Source organism: Pyrgilauda ruficollis, unplaced genomic scaffold, assembly GCF_017590135.1.
Source record: "Pyrgilauda ruficollis isolate IOZ18807 unplaced genomic scaffold, ASM1759013v1 scaffold2, whole genome shotgun sequence".
In the NCBI taxonomy this organism is placed as follows: domain Eukaryota; kingdom Metazoa; phylum Chordata; class Aves; order Passeriformes; family Passeridae; genus Pyrgilauda; species Pyrgilauda ruficollis.
Genome location: NW_024519206.1, coordinates 19,996,130 through 20,013,202, shown reverse-complemented (window position 1 = coordinate 20,013,202; position 17,073 = coordinate 19,996,130). Strand labels below are relative to the sequence as shown.

General features: G+C 36.7%; 1 protein-coding gene across 1 annotated transcript in view; it reads left to right on the top strand.

The window, feature by feature from the left end:
• Positions 1-17,073, top strand: part of OSBPL10 (oxysterol binding protein like 10) — a 110,252-nt gene that overhangs the window by 21,142 nt on the left and 72,037 nt on the right. Inside the window, exons 2-3 of the mRNA XM_041466614.1 lie at positions 9,902-10,083; positions 11,814-11,893. Of these exons, the coding sequence (XP_041322548.1) occupies positions 9,902-10,083; positions 11,814-11,893 (262 nt within the window). The remainder of the gene's footprint in view (positions 1-9,901; positions 10,084-11,813; positions 11,894-17,073) is intronic.

Here is a 17,073-nt window from a genome sequence, read left to right as displayed (position 1 = left end):
TCTCCTGGTTTGTCATCCAGTCCTTGTCTCCTCCTCAGTGTCAGCATTTGTGCTGTTGTCCAGGGTCACTCCATGTGCCTTTGTTGTTTGTTTCATAAATATTTCAGTCCCTGAAAGTATTTTATCTCCAGGTGAATTCCTCACTAACATTGGGTCTGGCATAAAAACTCGGAGTCATACTAGTTTTCTCATAGCTGAGTGCTTTTCTGTATACGGTCTGTAATTCTTGACAGCAAAAGAGAGCTCCAAAAATCTACAGATGTATGAAGGTGCTTCTCCTAGATGGGACATAATACTCAGTAACTGTAGTTGTTGGAGAAGAGAGGAGAAGAGTTGGGAGGTACAAGTCAGGGAAACATAAACCAACGTTACCTCTGCAAATAAGGGTTCAATTCATCACTGGTACACCATAAGAGGGAAGTGATAATGAAGCTTAGGATATGGCCAGTGGAAGATAGTGTGTATTAGACACAGGGTGTGTGACTCTGTGAGGGTTTACTGCTTCCTTCATACATTTTATGACCTGCTAGTAAAGTAGTTCAGAGGGCAAGCTCTAGCTGCTGAGGTGAAGGAGAGGGTTGTAGGGATATTTCAACGGAATATAAGTTTTTTGTTCAACAACCTTTTTCAGGGGTGTTTGTGTTTGGGATTGCTAAAATTCAGTAGCTGCAAATTGTAGAGAATTTTGATTACAGCTGATGGTATTTTGAGATAGAACTGTGGTTTAGACCTGGCTGACTCACACCAATTCAGTGGGATGTGGTTTTCTTTAAACTCTGTTGCATGGTAATGCTGATACAAAACCAGAAATTCCAGGCTCTGAGACTGTGTGTCGTGGAGACATTATGTTAGGTGACTGAATTTGCTGCAAGTCTCATTATATTTCATGAGAACCAGACTGTCAAATGAATATATTTGATTTGTTTGTGGATGTTGTAATAGCAAGTAGCAGAAAGACCAAGCAAGGGTCACATCTTCTCTAGTCAATCCGTGAAGTCTCCTCCAGGCTGTGACAGGTAGCAGACAGAAATCTCCATAAAATACTGCCCTTGGTCAAATATCACTTCATTATTGATTTGTCTTCATATATTATCATCTTGGAAGTGTGTTCTGTGTGTGTGTGCATATCCCTACTTAAAGGAGAGAATGTTGAAAGAATAATACATAGTAGTGTCAGTCACTGTTGGACTCATTAGTGCTCTAAGCAGCTGCCTTCCCAGTGGCTGCCTTCAGTGCTGCCTTCTTTTTGATTACTTTCCTTCAGATTTGATATTTAGTTTGTTAGAGAATTGTATTTTTTGGTATGTCAGGCCAACTTCTAAGCTGTTTATTTAATTCCGTATTTTTTATAAGTATTTAATGAAAGATGAATGGGTGTTAGGCACCAGGTGATTTTTGATGTGAAGTGTGCTTGCCAAACCTGTCAGATCTTTTGAAACGTTATTACAGGAAGTGTCAAGCAAAAAAGTGACATGTTTTTTCAGAAGGTCGAATATTTCTGTAGTGCTTGCAAATTCTGGTGGGGTATTGTGTTACAGAAAAGAATAGGCAATAAGATTCCTTCCATAGCTGGTGTAATTTTGGGAGGGATTTAAAGCTGTGTGGTAATGCAGCTGTTTGCTCAGCAGCAGTTTTGATAACTGCTAATGTGACTAGAGGGATTTACAAATACTAGTATGTAAAAGCTTCTTTCACAAGCTAAGTATAATTGATTGTCTCATTATGTATACATATTTTTTGTATATTTTGGGGAAGAAACTCAGATTGGTTTTTTTTCCTGATTTTTAGTGTGTGTGTCCCCCTTCCCCCCAGTAATTAGGTTTGGGGGGCTTTTTGTGTGTTTTTGCTTTTGGATTTTCTTAGTGATTTGTTACAAAAATGAAAGCAAATTACTTTTTATCATTTACTTACTGACTCTCACCAAGTTTGGTAATAAGGTCTTCTAACAGTTGTTTCTCTGGGTATTCTTAAGGTACTTTGCAACTAGAATATTCCTCGGCTATCTACATGCATTCTACTTTGCATCCTCTTGAGGATGACTAGGTGAAAGCTAAACATCTGAATGTAAAGCCCAATTTAGCTGGATTTAGGGATAACAGAAGAAAGTGAAGCACTTGATTTCTGATAGCTGCCTTGTTTATTGGTAGGATTTTTATTGCTAGTTGGGACAGAACAATACTACACATAGGCTTGGAGCAGAGAAGCAGTTGTCCATACAGGCTGCAAAGTAGGTGTCTGTAATTTTACTTTCTCAAAGGAGCAAAGCCTTGCTCCTGGATAAAGTGGAAAGGTGGGACTGGGAGAAGATGAACCAGACAGTTTCCTTCCTTTTGGTGTCCAGATGATTGCAAACAACTCCTGTGGGCTTGGTTCAGTGAGAACCAATTTAGCTACCGAGCTTTGTGTCATGCAGAGCACTGCCTTCCCCTCAGATGGGGAATGAAGTTGGTGTGTGTATAACTAATTTTCTCATGTGTACTTCCTTGGTCTTGTTGTTGAATCTCATAGAATTGTGTATTTCTAAAAATTACCATCCTTTCATTACATGCAGATCATTAGAAGTGACATGTAAATACTCAGTTCTTGTTTTGTTTTGGTTTAGGTCTTCATTGTTTTTCTTATGAAGGAAAGCATATTTTCCTGCCTGGAAGCTCTGTTTTTAGTCTGCAACCTGAATCAAGCTGAAAATAACATTTCCAGAATTAAAATTACAGCAGCCCATTTATTTTCCCAGTTATGTCCCTTTTTTCTTGACCTGCAATATGAAAATTTCAGTCTGCTTAATTGTTAAGTAGTAGTAAATTCGGAACAAGGAAAAGGAAGGTGGCAAGGACTACTGATAACCAGCCAGTGTGATGGGCTGTGAGCAGTAGGTGCTGTTAATGGTATCAAACTCAACTGTGTACCTTTTGTTTATGTTTGCTCCTAAATTGCAATTGCAACCCCTCAGCATGGCCATGTTGTACTGAAGCGTAGATTGGTATGATGAATGCACATGTCCACAATTCTCTATTCATCAAAGCCTGATGGGTACAAATGGATGCGTTATTTTTAGACCTATTCTTCCTCCCTCTTTCCTAAAAAACAACCCCTAAGCAATTTTTAATGTTTATCCTTACTGTAGTCTCTTTTTCTGTAAAATCTGGGCAACATATCCATTCGTCACTACAGAGAAGTTCAGACAGTTGAAAATAATTGGCAGTGTAAGCAGAGGTTGATGACCTGATGAGCTGGTCAGTAGCAATTGTTTCTTCACTGAGAAAGAAGTGACATTCTGGTTCATAAAGGGGGCTTGCTGGGACTTGACAAGACAGGAAAAGAGATTTCTCTTAATATTTTATTTGTGTGAGAATTCTGCAGATGTTAAAATAATGAAGGGGTTGATCAGCAAAAGCAAGCTGTTCATCTGTTAGCTGTGGATGATACTTCCTGTTTCTTAACTGCATTTTAGATGTGGAACACCTCTAAAAGTATCCAGCAAATTGTAGTTCATCTTGACTGAGTTCCAATAATGCCAAAAAATTACTGTTCTAAAAATTCAGTTTTCATACAGAGATGCTCAAAGTCAGTAAAGGTTTTAATGAATACCGCGATTCTTACAGTTTCTTATGTTAAAAAATGAGAAATTGAGGAACCTCGGTGTAGACAGCGTGGTAGAACTACTTAAATGTAAGCACATTCTCCTGATCATCAGTCTTTAAATGACAACAAAGCGGCACTTCGCAGATAATTTTTAATAATAAAGTCCTTGGCTGTGGAATGTGGAATGTGTGCGTGCCATACTTTATCTTTATTGGCTTGAGTAATTCCATTAATTTTATGGATCAAGGTAAAAAGGGGAAAAAAACCAGTTGTATGAATGTGGTGTTCAGGATGTCCTAATAAGATGCAGTTTCCTAAAAATGAAACATTTCTGTGTGACATCTTATTCAGTTACTGGAGCCATAAAGTTTGCTTTTGTTTGACACACTACAGTTCTTATACATTTTTAAGCTACTTCTAAAAAAAAGGAAGAAAATTACAGAATAGTTTGATTCCTTATTCTTGAAAATCTTCCTTTAGAGGGTTATGGAATCAGTGAAGAATATGTACTGGCAGTGACTGGGGGGAAGATTGGAATGGAGCGAAAGGAAACATGTTTGGAAACTCAGAAATGTTGAGAACAGTGGTTGAAGAAGAAGGTAGTGAAATTCTTCTGTTGTGAACTGCTTCTGTTCTTGAGTTAATTTCATATTGAAGTATGGAGTAGAGGATAGTATTTGTCACATTGTCTGGAATGATGAGTTCAGCAGTCTGAGAAGGGAAAATGCACGAATTGTTACTATTCCAGTGTGGTAGGGAGGTGATGCTGCCTGTCAGGGTCTTTTAAGTCTGAGTGAATACTGCCTGTTTCAAATAAATATATTTTATTTAAACAATTTGCATTTTTATGGCTAAAGCAAAATAAAAAGCAGATCATAAAGCATGTATTTTGAGATTGAGATTTTAGGAGAAAAGATGTCTGCAGAAGACCTAAAGTGGTGTTTTAGAAAGAAAAGTTCCTCTATGCATCAGTGAGTTAAGTAACTGGGGAAAAAAAAAATCTCCAAAAAGGTGAAACAAAGCTAGCCTGCTGTAGAAACAACCCAGCATCCCTCTCCATGCAGAAGTACTTGCTGTGTTAGGTCATAATATAATGAAAACAATTTTGTTTTGGAAATTATGGAAAATTGGAAGAATTTTGTCTTCAGTCAGCAGAATTTGTCTGTGCTAGTGTGCAGTATTTGGACATCCATACCAATTTTAAACATAAAGCCTGGGATTAGACAGAGTTTACTATGAAGCATGGACTCCAGCACAGGCTACCTTTATGAATCCAAGGACATGATTAATACAAAACTGCTTTCCAAAAGAGTTGAGATTGTTCCAGAAGATGGTGTCAGAAATTGAAGATTTGATTGGGACTGTAGTTGTCCAGCTGTAAATGTCTATAAAAAACCTCTGTCACATTATGGATTCAAACTGGAATTTGTACAAAATTTGGTCCAGAAAACTGACTTAAGTGGGAAAGAAGGGTGTAAGGAATATTCAAATTGCTAGGAATGCATTACATAATGGAAAGATTTAGCAATCCTACACTGAAAATTTATTGGGATTACAGAGTAGTGAAAACATGGGTTCAGATAGTTGGTTTGTGAGATGTGTTCAGAAAAAGGGAAGAAAAGGAGAAACTTGTTCTGAGGTGTTTTTTCTGTTGGGAGCATAATTTTGGGTTCATTGCAGGTTTGTATCCAAGTGACAGCTTCAAGGAACAGTGCACCATGTTATGATGTGTAATTGAATGATGAAATACATAGAAATGTGATTTATTTTTTATTATTTACTTACTAAAGTATTCATTTCCTGTGGAGAGTATGGAAGTGATTAGTTTGCCTTGAAATGGGAAAATTAAAATTCTTTAATCCAGTGAGGTGAGTAAATTATGTGGGAAATGTTTGTATCAGGTGCTTCTGATAATTATTTGTGGCTTTTAAAATTAAAAAAAAAATTCTTTATTGTCTCAAATCTTTTATACTGATGAAATGTCATTTTTTCTCATGGAAGACCTGTTAAGCTGCTGTTCTTTGTTGACAAGCTCTAGTGGTAGAGCACTTTCATGTGCTCTACCAAAAGTGCTGCTATACTACCAGCATTTTATCAGTCTTTAAAGCATAGTCACTGCTTTTTCTTAAAGTCTTCTTGAATAGGGAGCTAATAATAAAAAATTATTGTAATAGTATATAATTATATGAACATGTTATATTTATTACTCTAATAAATGCTCTTATTAGTGGAAGCAAACCCAGTTTAAGTACTTTATTAGTATAGCATTTCACCCTTCCCTTCTAAGAATTCAGAAGGCAACATGTTCCACTTCCTAGCATATCTTACTTGTTCTGCTTGACATTTAGAAATTTTTAAAATGGCTATAAATGAATGAGTGATGAATGATGAAGGGCACGGTGAAACAAGTGTTTCATTAAGACAGTTGTAGAATTTATAAGATGTAGGATTTGTGCAGAGAGGGCATTAATTTTGAAATATGGAAAATAAAAGAGAAAGCAACTGTCATCAGGCCATATTGACAAACTCCTGGGTGACTTAAAACAATTCTGGTAGCGTCAGACTTCAGCTCTGCAGAGTGTGGTGAATGTTTCCTCTTGTAATTCATGTCAGTTGGTAATGCCTCTACATTCAGTTGGAATGGCATAAGGAGAGTATCCTGGTGGATCTCAGGAGCTTAAGGGAAGCTGGGCCAGAGGATCCAGGAAGCTTTTAGTTTCTGAATGGATTTGAATCTGAAGTGAGAAATTCATTGTCTCTTCATTTATGAAGTAGCCTGCATTTTTTTGCCTGTAATTTTGCACGTGTATTTTAAACTGTGCTTTAGCAGTTAAAACTGCTTAAAATATGCTTAAGTAGTGATTTTCTACCTTACGTCTAGATGGACTCCTTTAAAGACTGTTAATTAAAAAAAATCTTATTCTGGTTTTGGAATAACAGATAAAATCAGCTGTCTTTTGGAAGTATCTTTCAATAACAGTTTCACAATTTCTCTATAGCACTGATTTTTTTTGTGTGAGAAGTATGACATAACTGGGCTCTGCCACCTTCTGCCTGACTATTCTCTAAAGAGTACATTTGTTTTCATCACTAATATCTGAGATTTAATTACAGAAAGGTGATGTCATGTGGGCAAGGCCAGTAGAGAAATAAGGGTGAGGTGACAAGGTGAATCAGTTTTAGAGAGGTTAGTGCTGCTATTTCCCTGGTAGGCAGAACAAATGACTTTTAGAAGTTAAAAGAGATCTCTGTCCTTTTGATTCAGCTGCACAGTGCTGCTAAAATGGGACCCATACCCTTGTCTTCTGCTTTATATGTGTAATGCTTTTCCATCCTCAGTTAATGAAAGACTCTGGTCTTCATTTCTTCTGTGTTTTTGTGATGGTCTGAATTGGGTCATCATTTGGTCTGTGATGCGAGAAAATGTTTTTGAAAGCTGCTCCTGTTTTTCCTATCTCTTTGTGTTCCTCCGTCCTCCACCTCCTTTGTATGAAGCCTTGCACTGTTTGATTTGACATTTAATTCCTTAGTCCTTCTCCTGGCTCATTCTATCCTTTTAGCAGTTTTCAAAGTGTGTTATCTCCCTGCTTCTTTTGTGAGGCTGTAGTTGTCTGTGCAGTTTATTCTTGTCTTTTTTCTGTGATACCACTGTGTGAAAGGTGAAGAGGGGAGTTGCACATCAAACCATAATCTTTGGAAAGGAAATGCTTGATTCTGTGTGATGTGAACAGTGTCATGGCCAAAATGCTTGTGAAAAGTTCCTGATTCTTTTGGGACAAGAAAGAAGGCAGGATACTTGAGGGTGATGTGAGGGCTTGTGAAAACTGGTTACCTTTTTCTTTCTTAAAATTATTGCTTGATTTCTAAATTGCTTGCTTTTACAGGCTTCTATGACAACATTACAAAAAAACCTAAGGTGCAAGGCCAGTCATGTTGTTCTGTTTTTCTGAGACTGTATGTAAAATAGGTTGTGGTTGGCTAGAAATCCAGTTAACACTACTGCTGTAGCAGTGATAACAAGGATGTGGAAGGATGCCGTCTCTGCATTTGGGAATTTGCAGAAGTTGCTGCTGTCTGATGTCATTATGCTGGTAAAGGTATATTCTGTGCTCGAATGGCTGGTTTCCTTCCCTGGGGTAGCTTTAAGCCAATGCAAAGCCCATTTTAGTGGAGCTTACAGTCATTCTGGGAGTGCTTTGCTGGTCTAGCATGCAGAAGTTTCTGAGCTGAAGTCCTCGTGGTGTTTATGTAACTTAATAGATTCTGTTCTAATAGACTCAGAGGAACTTTTTTCTCCAAAACCTTTGGTCTTAATAGGAGAAGGAGAGACTTTTTCTTGCCTCTTTTCCTTTCCTTTTTTTTTTTTTTCTCTTCTAGCTGTTGTTCCTTCTTTTGTTAATTGTAGAGCTGTACTTTAGTAACCACAATGGTGATTTCCAAGGTAGTAATCGATTAAAAAATGGCCAAATAACAAAGGCTGAAATAAATTATTTGTACCTGAACAATAAAAGGACAATGAAATTATAATGAGGATGGCACAGGCTCAGAATGAACATCACTGCATATAAAGTCTAGACTTCTTTGCTGAGCTCAGAGATGATGGGGAGAAGCATTAGCTCTAGGGTCAAACTACTGTGCAATTTTCTCAGGGGTGTGGCGTCACTTCTGTCTAGTGCTCTGCTTTTTCTCTTGAGTATGTAACAGATGTTCCCAAAACATCTGGAAAAATGAGAATGAGCAAAATTAAAATTTACTATGACATATGCAAGTCTTACTTAAAAAAAAAAAAAGTTTTCCAATTCTGCTGTTTTCCCCTGCTGTTTTTCCCTGGTTAAGTGCATAGTTTTCTCCTACTAAGCAACCTGAAGAGAAAAAATGCTCTATAAGTGGAAGAGTAGTATTGTAAAGTCATTTAGAAGTCAAACACAACAGGAAGGTTATGAACTGGTACAATACAAGTCAGTAAGGTAATAGGAAATTTTGGCAGTTTCCTTTTAGGGCATCCTTATTTCTAACACTACTATTGCAATTGTGGTTGTCATTCAGCTTCCATTCCTCTAGTCCTTCTTTGTGTCGAAGATAACCTGCAGAGGAAAGATGAAGTGATGTGCTGCTACATGATTACAAAAGGGATTTCCATTTGTTTCTTGAGGAAAAGGATGGAGAAGTGCTTGCAAGAGATTGAGTTAGGGCACAAGTGAAGGGTGTGGTGGTGCACTAGTTTAAAATTCTTTGGGTCAGGATTGTTAATCTGTAACAATTGGAAGGGAGTTTGATTTTTGCTCGGATGTGAAGGCAGTGGCAGTAGAGGGTTAAGCATAACTGCAGCAAAGGACGGGGTCCCAAGCAATGTGTTTGAAACTCTGTAAATCTTAGGCAATAGCTGCTTGCATCATGTCCAGGCTTATTTAGTGTGAATAAAGAGAGGAGTAGACCACCACCAATAACTGCAGGCTGTGAAGATAATCCTGGAAATGTTCTGTGATGGGAAGGTTAGTTAGAGATGTTCTGCATATGGGGATATTGTGAAAGAGTCAAGATAAAATGTGGTAACTTGAGCAAATTTGGGATATGCAAAGCTACAGAAGTCAGAATAACCACAGTTTCTGGAATGTTTTACGCAAATTTACACACGTGACTTGTGGTAATCTTATCTTAGAGGAACAGTAACAAATACTGTGTATTACAAATGCCCATGTTAGTAGGATTAGCCAGATTGTTAGGGGTGTTTTTTTAGAAGCAGCTAAGTGGGGGGGAGGGGGGGGGTAACCTGCATTTATGTGATCTTTGCTCTAGTCTATTGAAGGTTGCAGCAGACTGACCTTCATTTGAGCCAGGAAGTTGCTGTATATTCTCTGCTGGTCAAGGGTTAGTGTTAAATAATTGTTCTGTGTGATAACATAGAAGATTTCCAGAGGGAAATTAAGTTTAGGATCTGTGCTGTTGTGAAAGATGGGTTTATTTGTGGAAAAAAAGAAATAGTTTCAACTCCTGATGTTGACACACCAACTTTGAAATACCTTCACTTTCATCTAGTGCACTTGGATACCCCAGTTAGTTTATTTTTTGTTTGTGTGATCTTTCAGTCCTGGGTGTTGGTTTATTGTGAGTGGCTTGTGTTATGAATAAAGGAATAGATCACTTACCCCTGAAAAACCAAGTCCAATAACAGTACCTTATAAAATTGTAATTACAAAAATTACTTTAACCTCCCTTGTATATTTATGATCTTGATTTAAGATCAACCCGTGCCCTTTGTTGGGTAATTGCATGAAAAGCTTCTATGGAAATAGTGTATGCTTGTAATTTCTTTCAACAGGTACTTTGTGCTTGACTTTGAGACGGGGATTCTGCAGTATTTTATGAATGAACAAACTAAAAACCAGAGCCCAAAGCCACGAGGAGCCTTGTCTTTAGCTGGAGCTATAATATCTCCCAGTGATGAAGTGCCACACATGTTGGTGGTCTACTCTGCAAATGGAGAGATGTACAAGTTAAGAGGTACAGTGCTGCTCACAATGCTTGTGAATTGTTCTTGTCTTCCACTCCCACTTCTGCATCTCTTCTCTCATGTCTCATTTCTCTTTTACTTTCCTGTGCTGTCAGAAAGTAGTGGCTATACAGCTCTGTTATTACATAGTATATTTTAAAACATGGTGGAGGAGTAATCTGGAGTTAAGTACATGTGACTTTAAAATGTATAGACTTTCAGGGATGGAAGGTACTTCAAGATGGCTTCTGTAATCTGTTACTGTGGGATTTTCATTGAATGCTGCATCTTATTTGCTGCCAAAGGAAGAAAAAGGTGCTTTTATTGCTGTCCACAGCATAACATTTGTTTTCTAGTACTGTTCTTCCCTTCCACCATCCTGCAGATAATGTGCAGTAATGAATCTGATGATGGGTCAGAGAAGGGAAAAATGCCAGTGATAGGCTGCTGAGATATTATGTTCTTATCAGTCTTGGAGTAATTGAATGCTCCTGTGGCATAAAATTTTCCCTTCTCTTGTTCCCAAGTATAAGACAAACAATACAGGGTATATAGGAGTTACTTTGGAATATTTACAAAAAAAAAGGAAGAAAAAAAAATGGCAGTGTTCTGATTTTAAGGTGTTTTCAGTATGGTTGATTGATCATGATGCTTCCAAATCAAACTAATTTATAAAAAATAAACTGTTATTTAAAAAAACAAGGTACATAATGCAGTGTAACAGAAGTGTTCTTCATTTTATGACCACGGTTTATCAATTGTCCAGCAGGATTGAGCATGGAGGAGTCCCCTGTGGTACAGTGTGTCGCTCTTTCATACACAGAACTGAATTTAGAAACAACCAGGGTGAATTTCTGTTAAAATGCTTTGAAAGTTGCACAGCTAGAAATCATGAGCACTTGTTGTGTCATTATGCTTTTCCAATCACTTGAAATTAGCAAATGCTTACAATATGCTGCTTTTAATTTAATGATGTCTGTGAATTTGATTAAAATCAGTAAACAATTTTTATGCTGAGTCAATAACCATTAAGATACTCAATAGCAGAGGAATTAAGAGAAAATATTTACTGAAATTATCAACTCTGTGTTGCCATTCTTAATGAGGATTCCTGTAGTAGTACTTCAAGAAAAAAAGAAAAGCCTCTATCCTAAACAGACTTACTGTATTACACAGGAGCCATCTGAGAGCAGTCAAACTCTTCAATGATTTTTAAAGCTTGTTTTTAAAGATGTTTGGGGGAAATTCCTGTGTCTCTCCATTGCCTGTGAATGACATGGGTTTAGAGAGAAATTTAGTTGAACTCCATTAAAAGAGAAGCACTTAAGTATCTGGGGAACTGGTAGCTTGTCTGGTAGCTGATTGACAGCCTGAGTGCAGAGCTTTTATGGATTTAAATGCTGTGGTGGGTCCTTCACAAAGACAGACAAGTAAAACAAAAGTGGATGAAAATTTTTGAACAAAAATGTCTTCTTGAGGTAGGTCGTTCTGCCTTTGCTAACGTGGAAGAGATAACTATGAAGAAGATTCATAAACTTATTTCTTTCAATTGGCCTCTTAAGTACAGGTTTAGATGTGTAGCATTGAAAAACTTAAGTGTATTTATGTAGCATAAATTTAGGATTTATACTGCATCCTAATAAATAATTAATCTTTCTACCTCTGCCCTGCTCTGTCACCTCTTGTGCAAAAGAGTATTGATTTTTGTGTGATTGCTTGCATTTTCTTGTTTCTGTTCTAGCTGCTGATGCAAAGGAGAAGCAGTACTGGATAACTCAGCTTCGATCCTGTGCCAAATACCACAAGGAAAATGATTCTAAGGTAAATAATTAAGAGTGAGAAGTAACTATTATGTTTTAAGTGGAGTAGGTGAAGAACAGCATAGCCTGGATGATTAGCTGCTGTAAATAGTGGGTTGATGTTCAGAAGGTTTTGAGTAAAAGCAGCAAGTTGTCATTTGTCACTAACTGGAGCAGGGTAAGTCGATAGGGCGATCCTAATAAATAAACATTTTCCTGTTTATGACAAATTAGTGAAGTGCATAGTTAATTGAGTGGCTGAATCAACCATTTATTAATAAATACTGTATGATGTCCTGATTAGTATTTAAAAGTTAACTACAGTTTTATTTAATTTTATGCAACTTAGTGACTTTTATTATAGGAAGCTTCAGATAGATGTTAGCAGCAGTCAGTCTTCATCTTATTTACTAAATTGGAAAGAGCTCGTTCTATGAAGAGTTATGTTACTTACTTCTCTTTGGAACTAATTGTCCACAGTTTTTGTCCTCAAACAGCTAAATATTTTGTGCAGGTAAAAAGACCAACTGTATAGACTTGAAAGATAGCAAAATGATAGGTTGAGGCTGTCTCCAACCTCCCAAGTATAAATTGTATGGATTATGGTAAAAATAAAACCCTTTTTGAAGGAGAATTAAGTAGCTGGAATATTTCAGTACTTTAAAAATTCTTACACATTGGAATTCAATATAGTTTTTATATGGATGTGGCCCAGTACTACTCAGAAAGGTGCAACTTTACTTGATCAGGGTACTCTTACAGTTGCTGTTGATTTGCAGCTCCTGTGCCAAATAATGATGCCAACTTTTTATACTCAATTGCCAGCAAGGAATTATTCCTCAGTATGTTTTCTGGTTACTTCTTAAATGCATTTAGATGTTTAGCATCTATAATTTAGCTGTGATGTGATGGTAAAACTGCTGTTCAGTATATATGATATTGGAGATTTGTGCAATGGCATATTGCTTCTTATGCTGCTGCACTCTATTAATTTTCATTATATTTCTTAATACTGGTTTTATTTTTATTCTTTTCCTGCTTGTGATAAATTATTCTATTTTAATAGCAAAATCTCATTTAGAATAGTAGTAATTTAGTTGAAGCTGATCTTTGTGGAACTGAAGTTGGGATCATATTTCCTCTTTAGGTAAAATCTGTTACATTTAGTAGTAATTTCTGTTCAGACTATCTTTCCATGTAGAGCTCCTTCAATAGGAGTAGTATCTGCATACTTAGTTCTGAATTAATTTGTCAAGAGAAAAATCTCGGTGTTACAACAGTGAAAGTAAACAGCAATTAGTAGAGGTCCAAAGAAAGCAAGCAAAATTTTAGAAATTATCAGAAAAAAGAAGGTCTAGTACTTGGATTGCTCTAACTCTGTCAAATACTTGTAATGAATACTTTTAAATCAGTTAATTTCCATTTCTGAAATTAAAAATTGGAGTGGGGATAATGAAGTACTTTCATCGTATTTGTTATTCTTCTGTACAGGATGAACTCTGTGTGATGAAATTCGACTTCATTGTAGTCTTTTTTTTTCTGATGATGAGAGTGGAAAGGGCAAATCAGTAAAATAAGTGCTCTGCAGTGGCTGAATAGGAAGTATTTGTTTAACTGTTAATATTGGTATGGGGAACCGCAAAGAAAAGGAGTTGAAAACAAAAACAAAAAATGAAAAAAAACCATCAAAAGGTGGAGAATATTTTGGGATGCTTTGGATGCCAAAAGTGTTTAGAGGTTTGAAAAGTATTTGAAAAGCAAAATTTTATTAGAAAGTCTTGACTAAATGAGTGGGAGGCTAGTAAGTACAAAGACAGTTTCTGGCACAGAAGATCTAACGCACAACTTTTGGAAACAGGAAAGCTTTAGAATGGAGAGCATCTCACTGGACTACTTGTATTCTTGCATAGTGACCAGCAATGCTGTGGTTTGTTCCTTGTTCCTATGCCCATTATGCAAGAAAATAAAAGTATTTCCTTAACTGAGGGGTGATGGACATATGTAGCAGAGGAACTAAATGGAAGAGTATTTCAGGTAGTAGGAAGAGAGTTCTTGCATTTTTCTTTAAGACTGGTGAGTTACAGAAATTTGGCATAGGACGTTTGAGTATAGATGTGTTTTGGAATAGATATGTTTTAATTAGCTTGAATCTGTTGAGTATAAAGCAGAAATGCTGAAGAAAAGTATATTTCTTAGTTTTGTGTTACAAATCAGGCTAGGTCACTTTTCACTTGAAATGTTTGTTACTGAAGCACTTTAAGTTCTCTGCATTTGTAAGCCACAGAGCAAATAGAGAATATGTCTTCAGTATTTTTATACTTAACAGTGCAGAAAATAAAATGTTCAGAATTTATGTGCTTCAGATGACACTACTGATGGCTCTGTCTCTTATTCAAGAAGTGGACTGTACTTGAAGCAATTTTGTGCTTCCTGTTCCTAGAAACTTTTCTTGTGACAAGATTTATCTCTTGTTTTTAACATGCTTTTTTCCTTTTCCCCCTCCTGTCTTCTCAGTATTAGAGTATTAACTGAGAAGAATATTTTACCTGGCTTTAGCATTGCATATAGTGTGAACTTGAATTTCATCTACAAGTAAGATTTTAAATTTCTCTCTGCTTTTCTTTATAAAGGGAAGGGATCAAAAGCTTGAATGCTACAATAATTAGACTTTGGAGATCAGATATCATTTGCACAGTAGCAATTCTTCACAGAAATTCCAGAAGCTAGAAAAAAAAAAAGGCCTTTTATTCTTTTTATTTTTTTTTCTTCTTTTTCTCAGAGTTTCTTACTTCATATTCACTGCCTGGTAGGAGATAAGAGAAGCGAGAACTGCTTCATTTCATTGTGATGGTTTTTTTTTCTTTCTCTTGTAGATGATGGTACTTGATACTAAATTATTATTAGCATGGGAGTGGAAACATGCTCTTTTAAAATGTTTTAAATTTACATAGAATATAATTCTGCTATTTTTAGCACCTTACTGTTTCAGCTTAGGGTCTGGATTTACATAGAAAGGTCTGTAATGACACAGAGATGGGTATATGTTTGACTTACTTTTGCATAATCGAGGACTTCACAAAAATCCGTATTTTTGGGTTTCGTTAAAATAGCTCTACTGTCATGATGTGATTTGTTATTCTGCTGTCAGCAAGGTTGGATCTCTTTATTCCTCCCTCTCTGTATACTTTGTACTCTGTAGTAAGTGGAAACTGCCAGTTATCTGTCTCTCATCATGCTGTTATGAACAGGCAGATACTCATGTGTTCTGAGCTTCTGGAGTTTGAACAGAATCCAAGCTCTGTCTCTGCTGGGAACAGCATCTGGAAAGTTGGAGTCTGAGTGTTTGCTCCCAGCTTCTTCTGCCACTTAAATTCACCTTTTCATAGGAATACTGAGATGCAGAAATTTCTAGCTGTTCTTACGAGTCATACACTTGAATGAGGTAGAATGGGAATGAAAAACATGCAGTGAGTTGTATATTTTATGTTATGCAAGTGCGATGTAGTTTAAATGTGAAAAAAAACCAATAATGGGATAACCAGGCAAGCAGTGGGAGGGTTCCCAAGAATACCTGCAAAGTAACTTAGCGACAGATTATTCATACTGGAAAGAGAACACATCTTAAAAATCTTGAATAGATATTATTAGAAGGGAATGTGTAGAAAAACATGATAATTTGGGAGTTGTGTCACTGTTTCTGTGAAATACTCAGAGAAGAGCATTCCTTCTTGCTGCACTGGATCTAGATCAGCATTAGTTTCCTTTCTTTTTCTCAGCTACTGCCTGCTTCAAAATGCTACCTAATAACTTGCTGTCATGATTGTTTTTAAAGCTTCAGCTGGGGATTGGAGTGGTGGAGGAAATTAAATAGAGAAGTGATTGAAAAAAGAAAGAAAAGGTTGTATACTAAACGCTAAATTTAGTTGCATGCTAATGAATGGTCCAAAGGTGAGCGGTACAGTTAATAAGTGGATGTAACACAAGCTAAGTTTCTGACTTTGTTTTAATTAAATTTTACATGGTAATGATAAAAAAAAAGCAGTAAAAATGTTCACTGGCAAATAATTCCCATGCTGTCACATAGTCTTAATGTTCTTGGTATTCCCATACAAGTCTCATTTCACTTAATTACAGATTGTTCAACCTCCATAAGTGCCAAATCAACTGTATTGGATGAAATCTTCTATGACTGGATAGGATTGCTGGCTCTTTTAAACTATTCTAAGTGAATATTTTGTACAAGCTTTAATTAAACCATGAATCAAATTTGCATTCAGTGATATAAAGTGCTTTCAAGAAGGAGTAGGCTTATGCGTAATTTTTCTGGTAACTTCCAAGAATAATTTTGTATCCAGAAATTGTCATAAGCTTTTTAGTTCTTCTGTTTCATCCTCCTTTTTTCTTGACTGTTTAATGATGCTGGCTGTAAAAGCACTACTGAAAACAAACACAGGTTTTTAAACCAACTCTTAATGCCAGTGTGTGGATTGGTTGCTGGATTTGCATATAACCCTTGTATGTCTCAGTGTGTCTGTATCAGGAATGTGACAGGGAGCAAAACCTTTATCTTGTGAAGTCACTTCTGTGCTCAGTTGGTAACTTTCAGCTTAGGTCTGTGTTAGAATAAGGAGACAGACTCTCTGTTGTTTTAGCTTTTGGGTTTTGAGCTGCACAGTGAGCTAGCTGCTTAAAATTGAATGGTGTGGATTGATCTTTCAGCTGAACTCATTTGCTGGTTCCTTGCAGCTGTAAATTGCAATCCAATTCCCTTCCTTCTGCTGCCACCTTTTGTGTGGGTTTTGTCATGTTTCCAGTTCTGTATTAACCTGGGCATCAAAAGTAGAAAAAATGGCATCCAACTAAAAAGAGCTTAGCTCTCTGACCAACTCTCTGAGGAATGTGTGCCTCTGTCTGTGATTCTCTATTGGCTTACGTCCCTGGAGTAATGGTGGGGGGAAAAAGTCCAAACCTGCCCCTGTCAATTGTCAACTGCAGTAGCAGTTTGGCTATAATGTGAAACATTTAGTAATGAATGGCCACAGAGATACGTTTACGTTTTTAAGCAGATCATTGGCTGGGTATTTTTAACATCTGCATGATAACTTTTCATAAAGCCAAATTGGTGAAAATTTCAAGTCTTTTTCAGTGTTGTTTTGGTTCTTCTGTGCATGTTAAGTTGCTTTGCCTTTTGAGCTTCAAGTG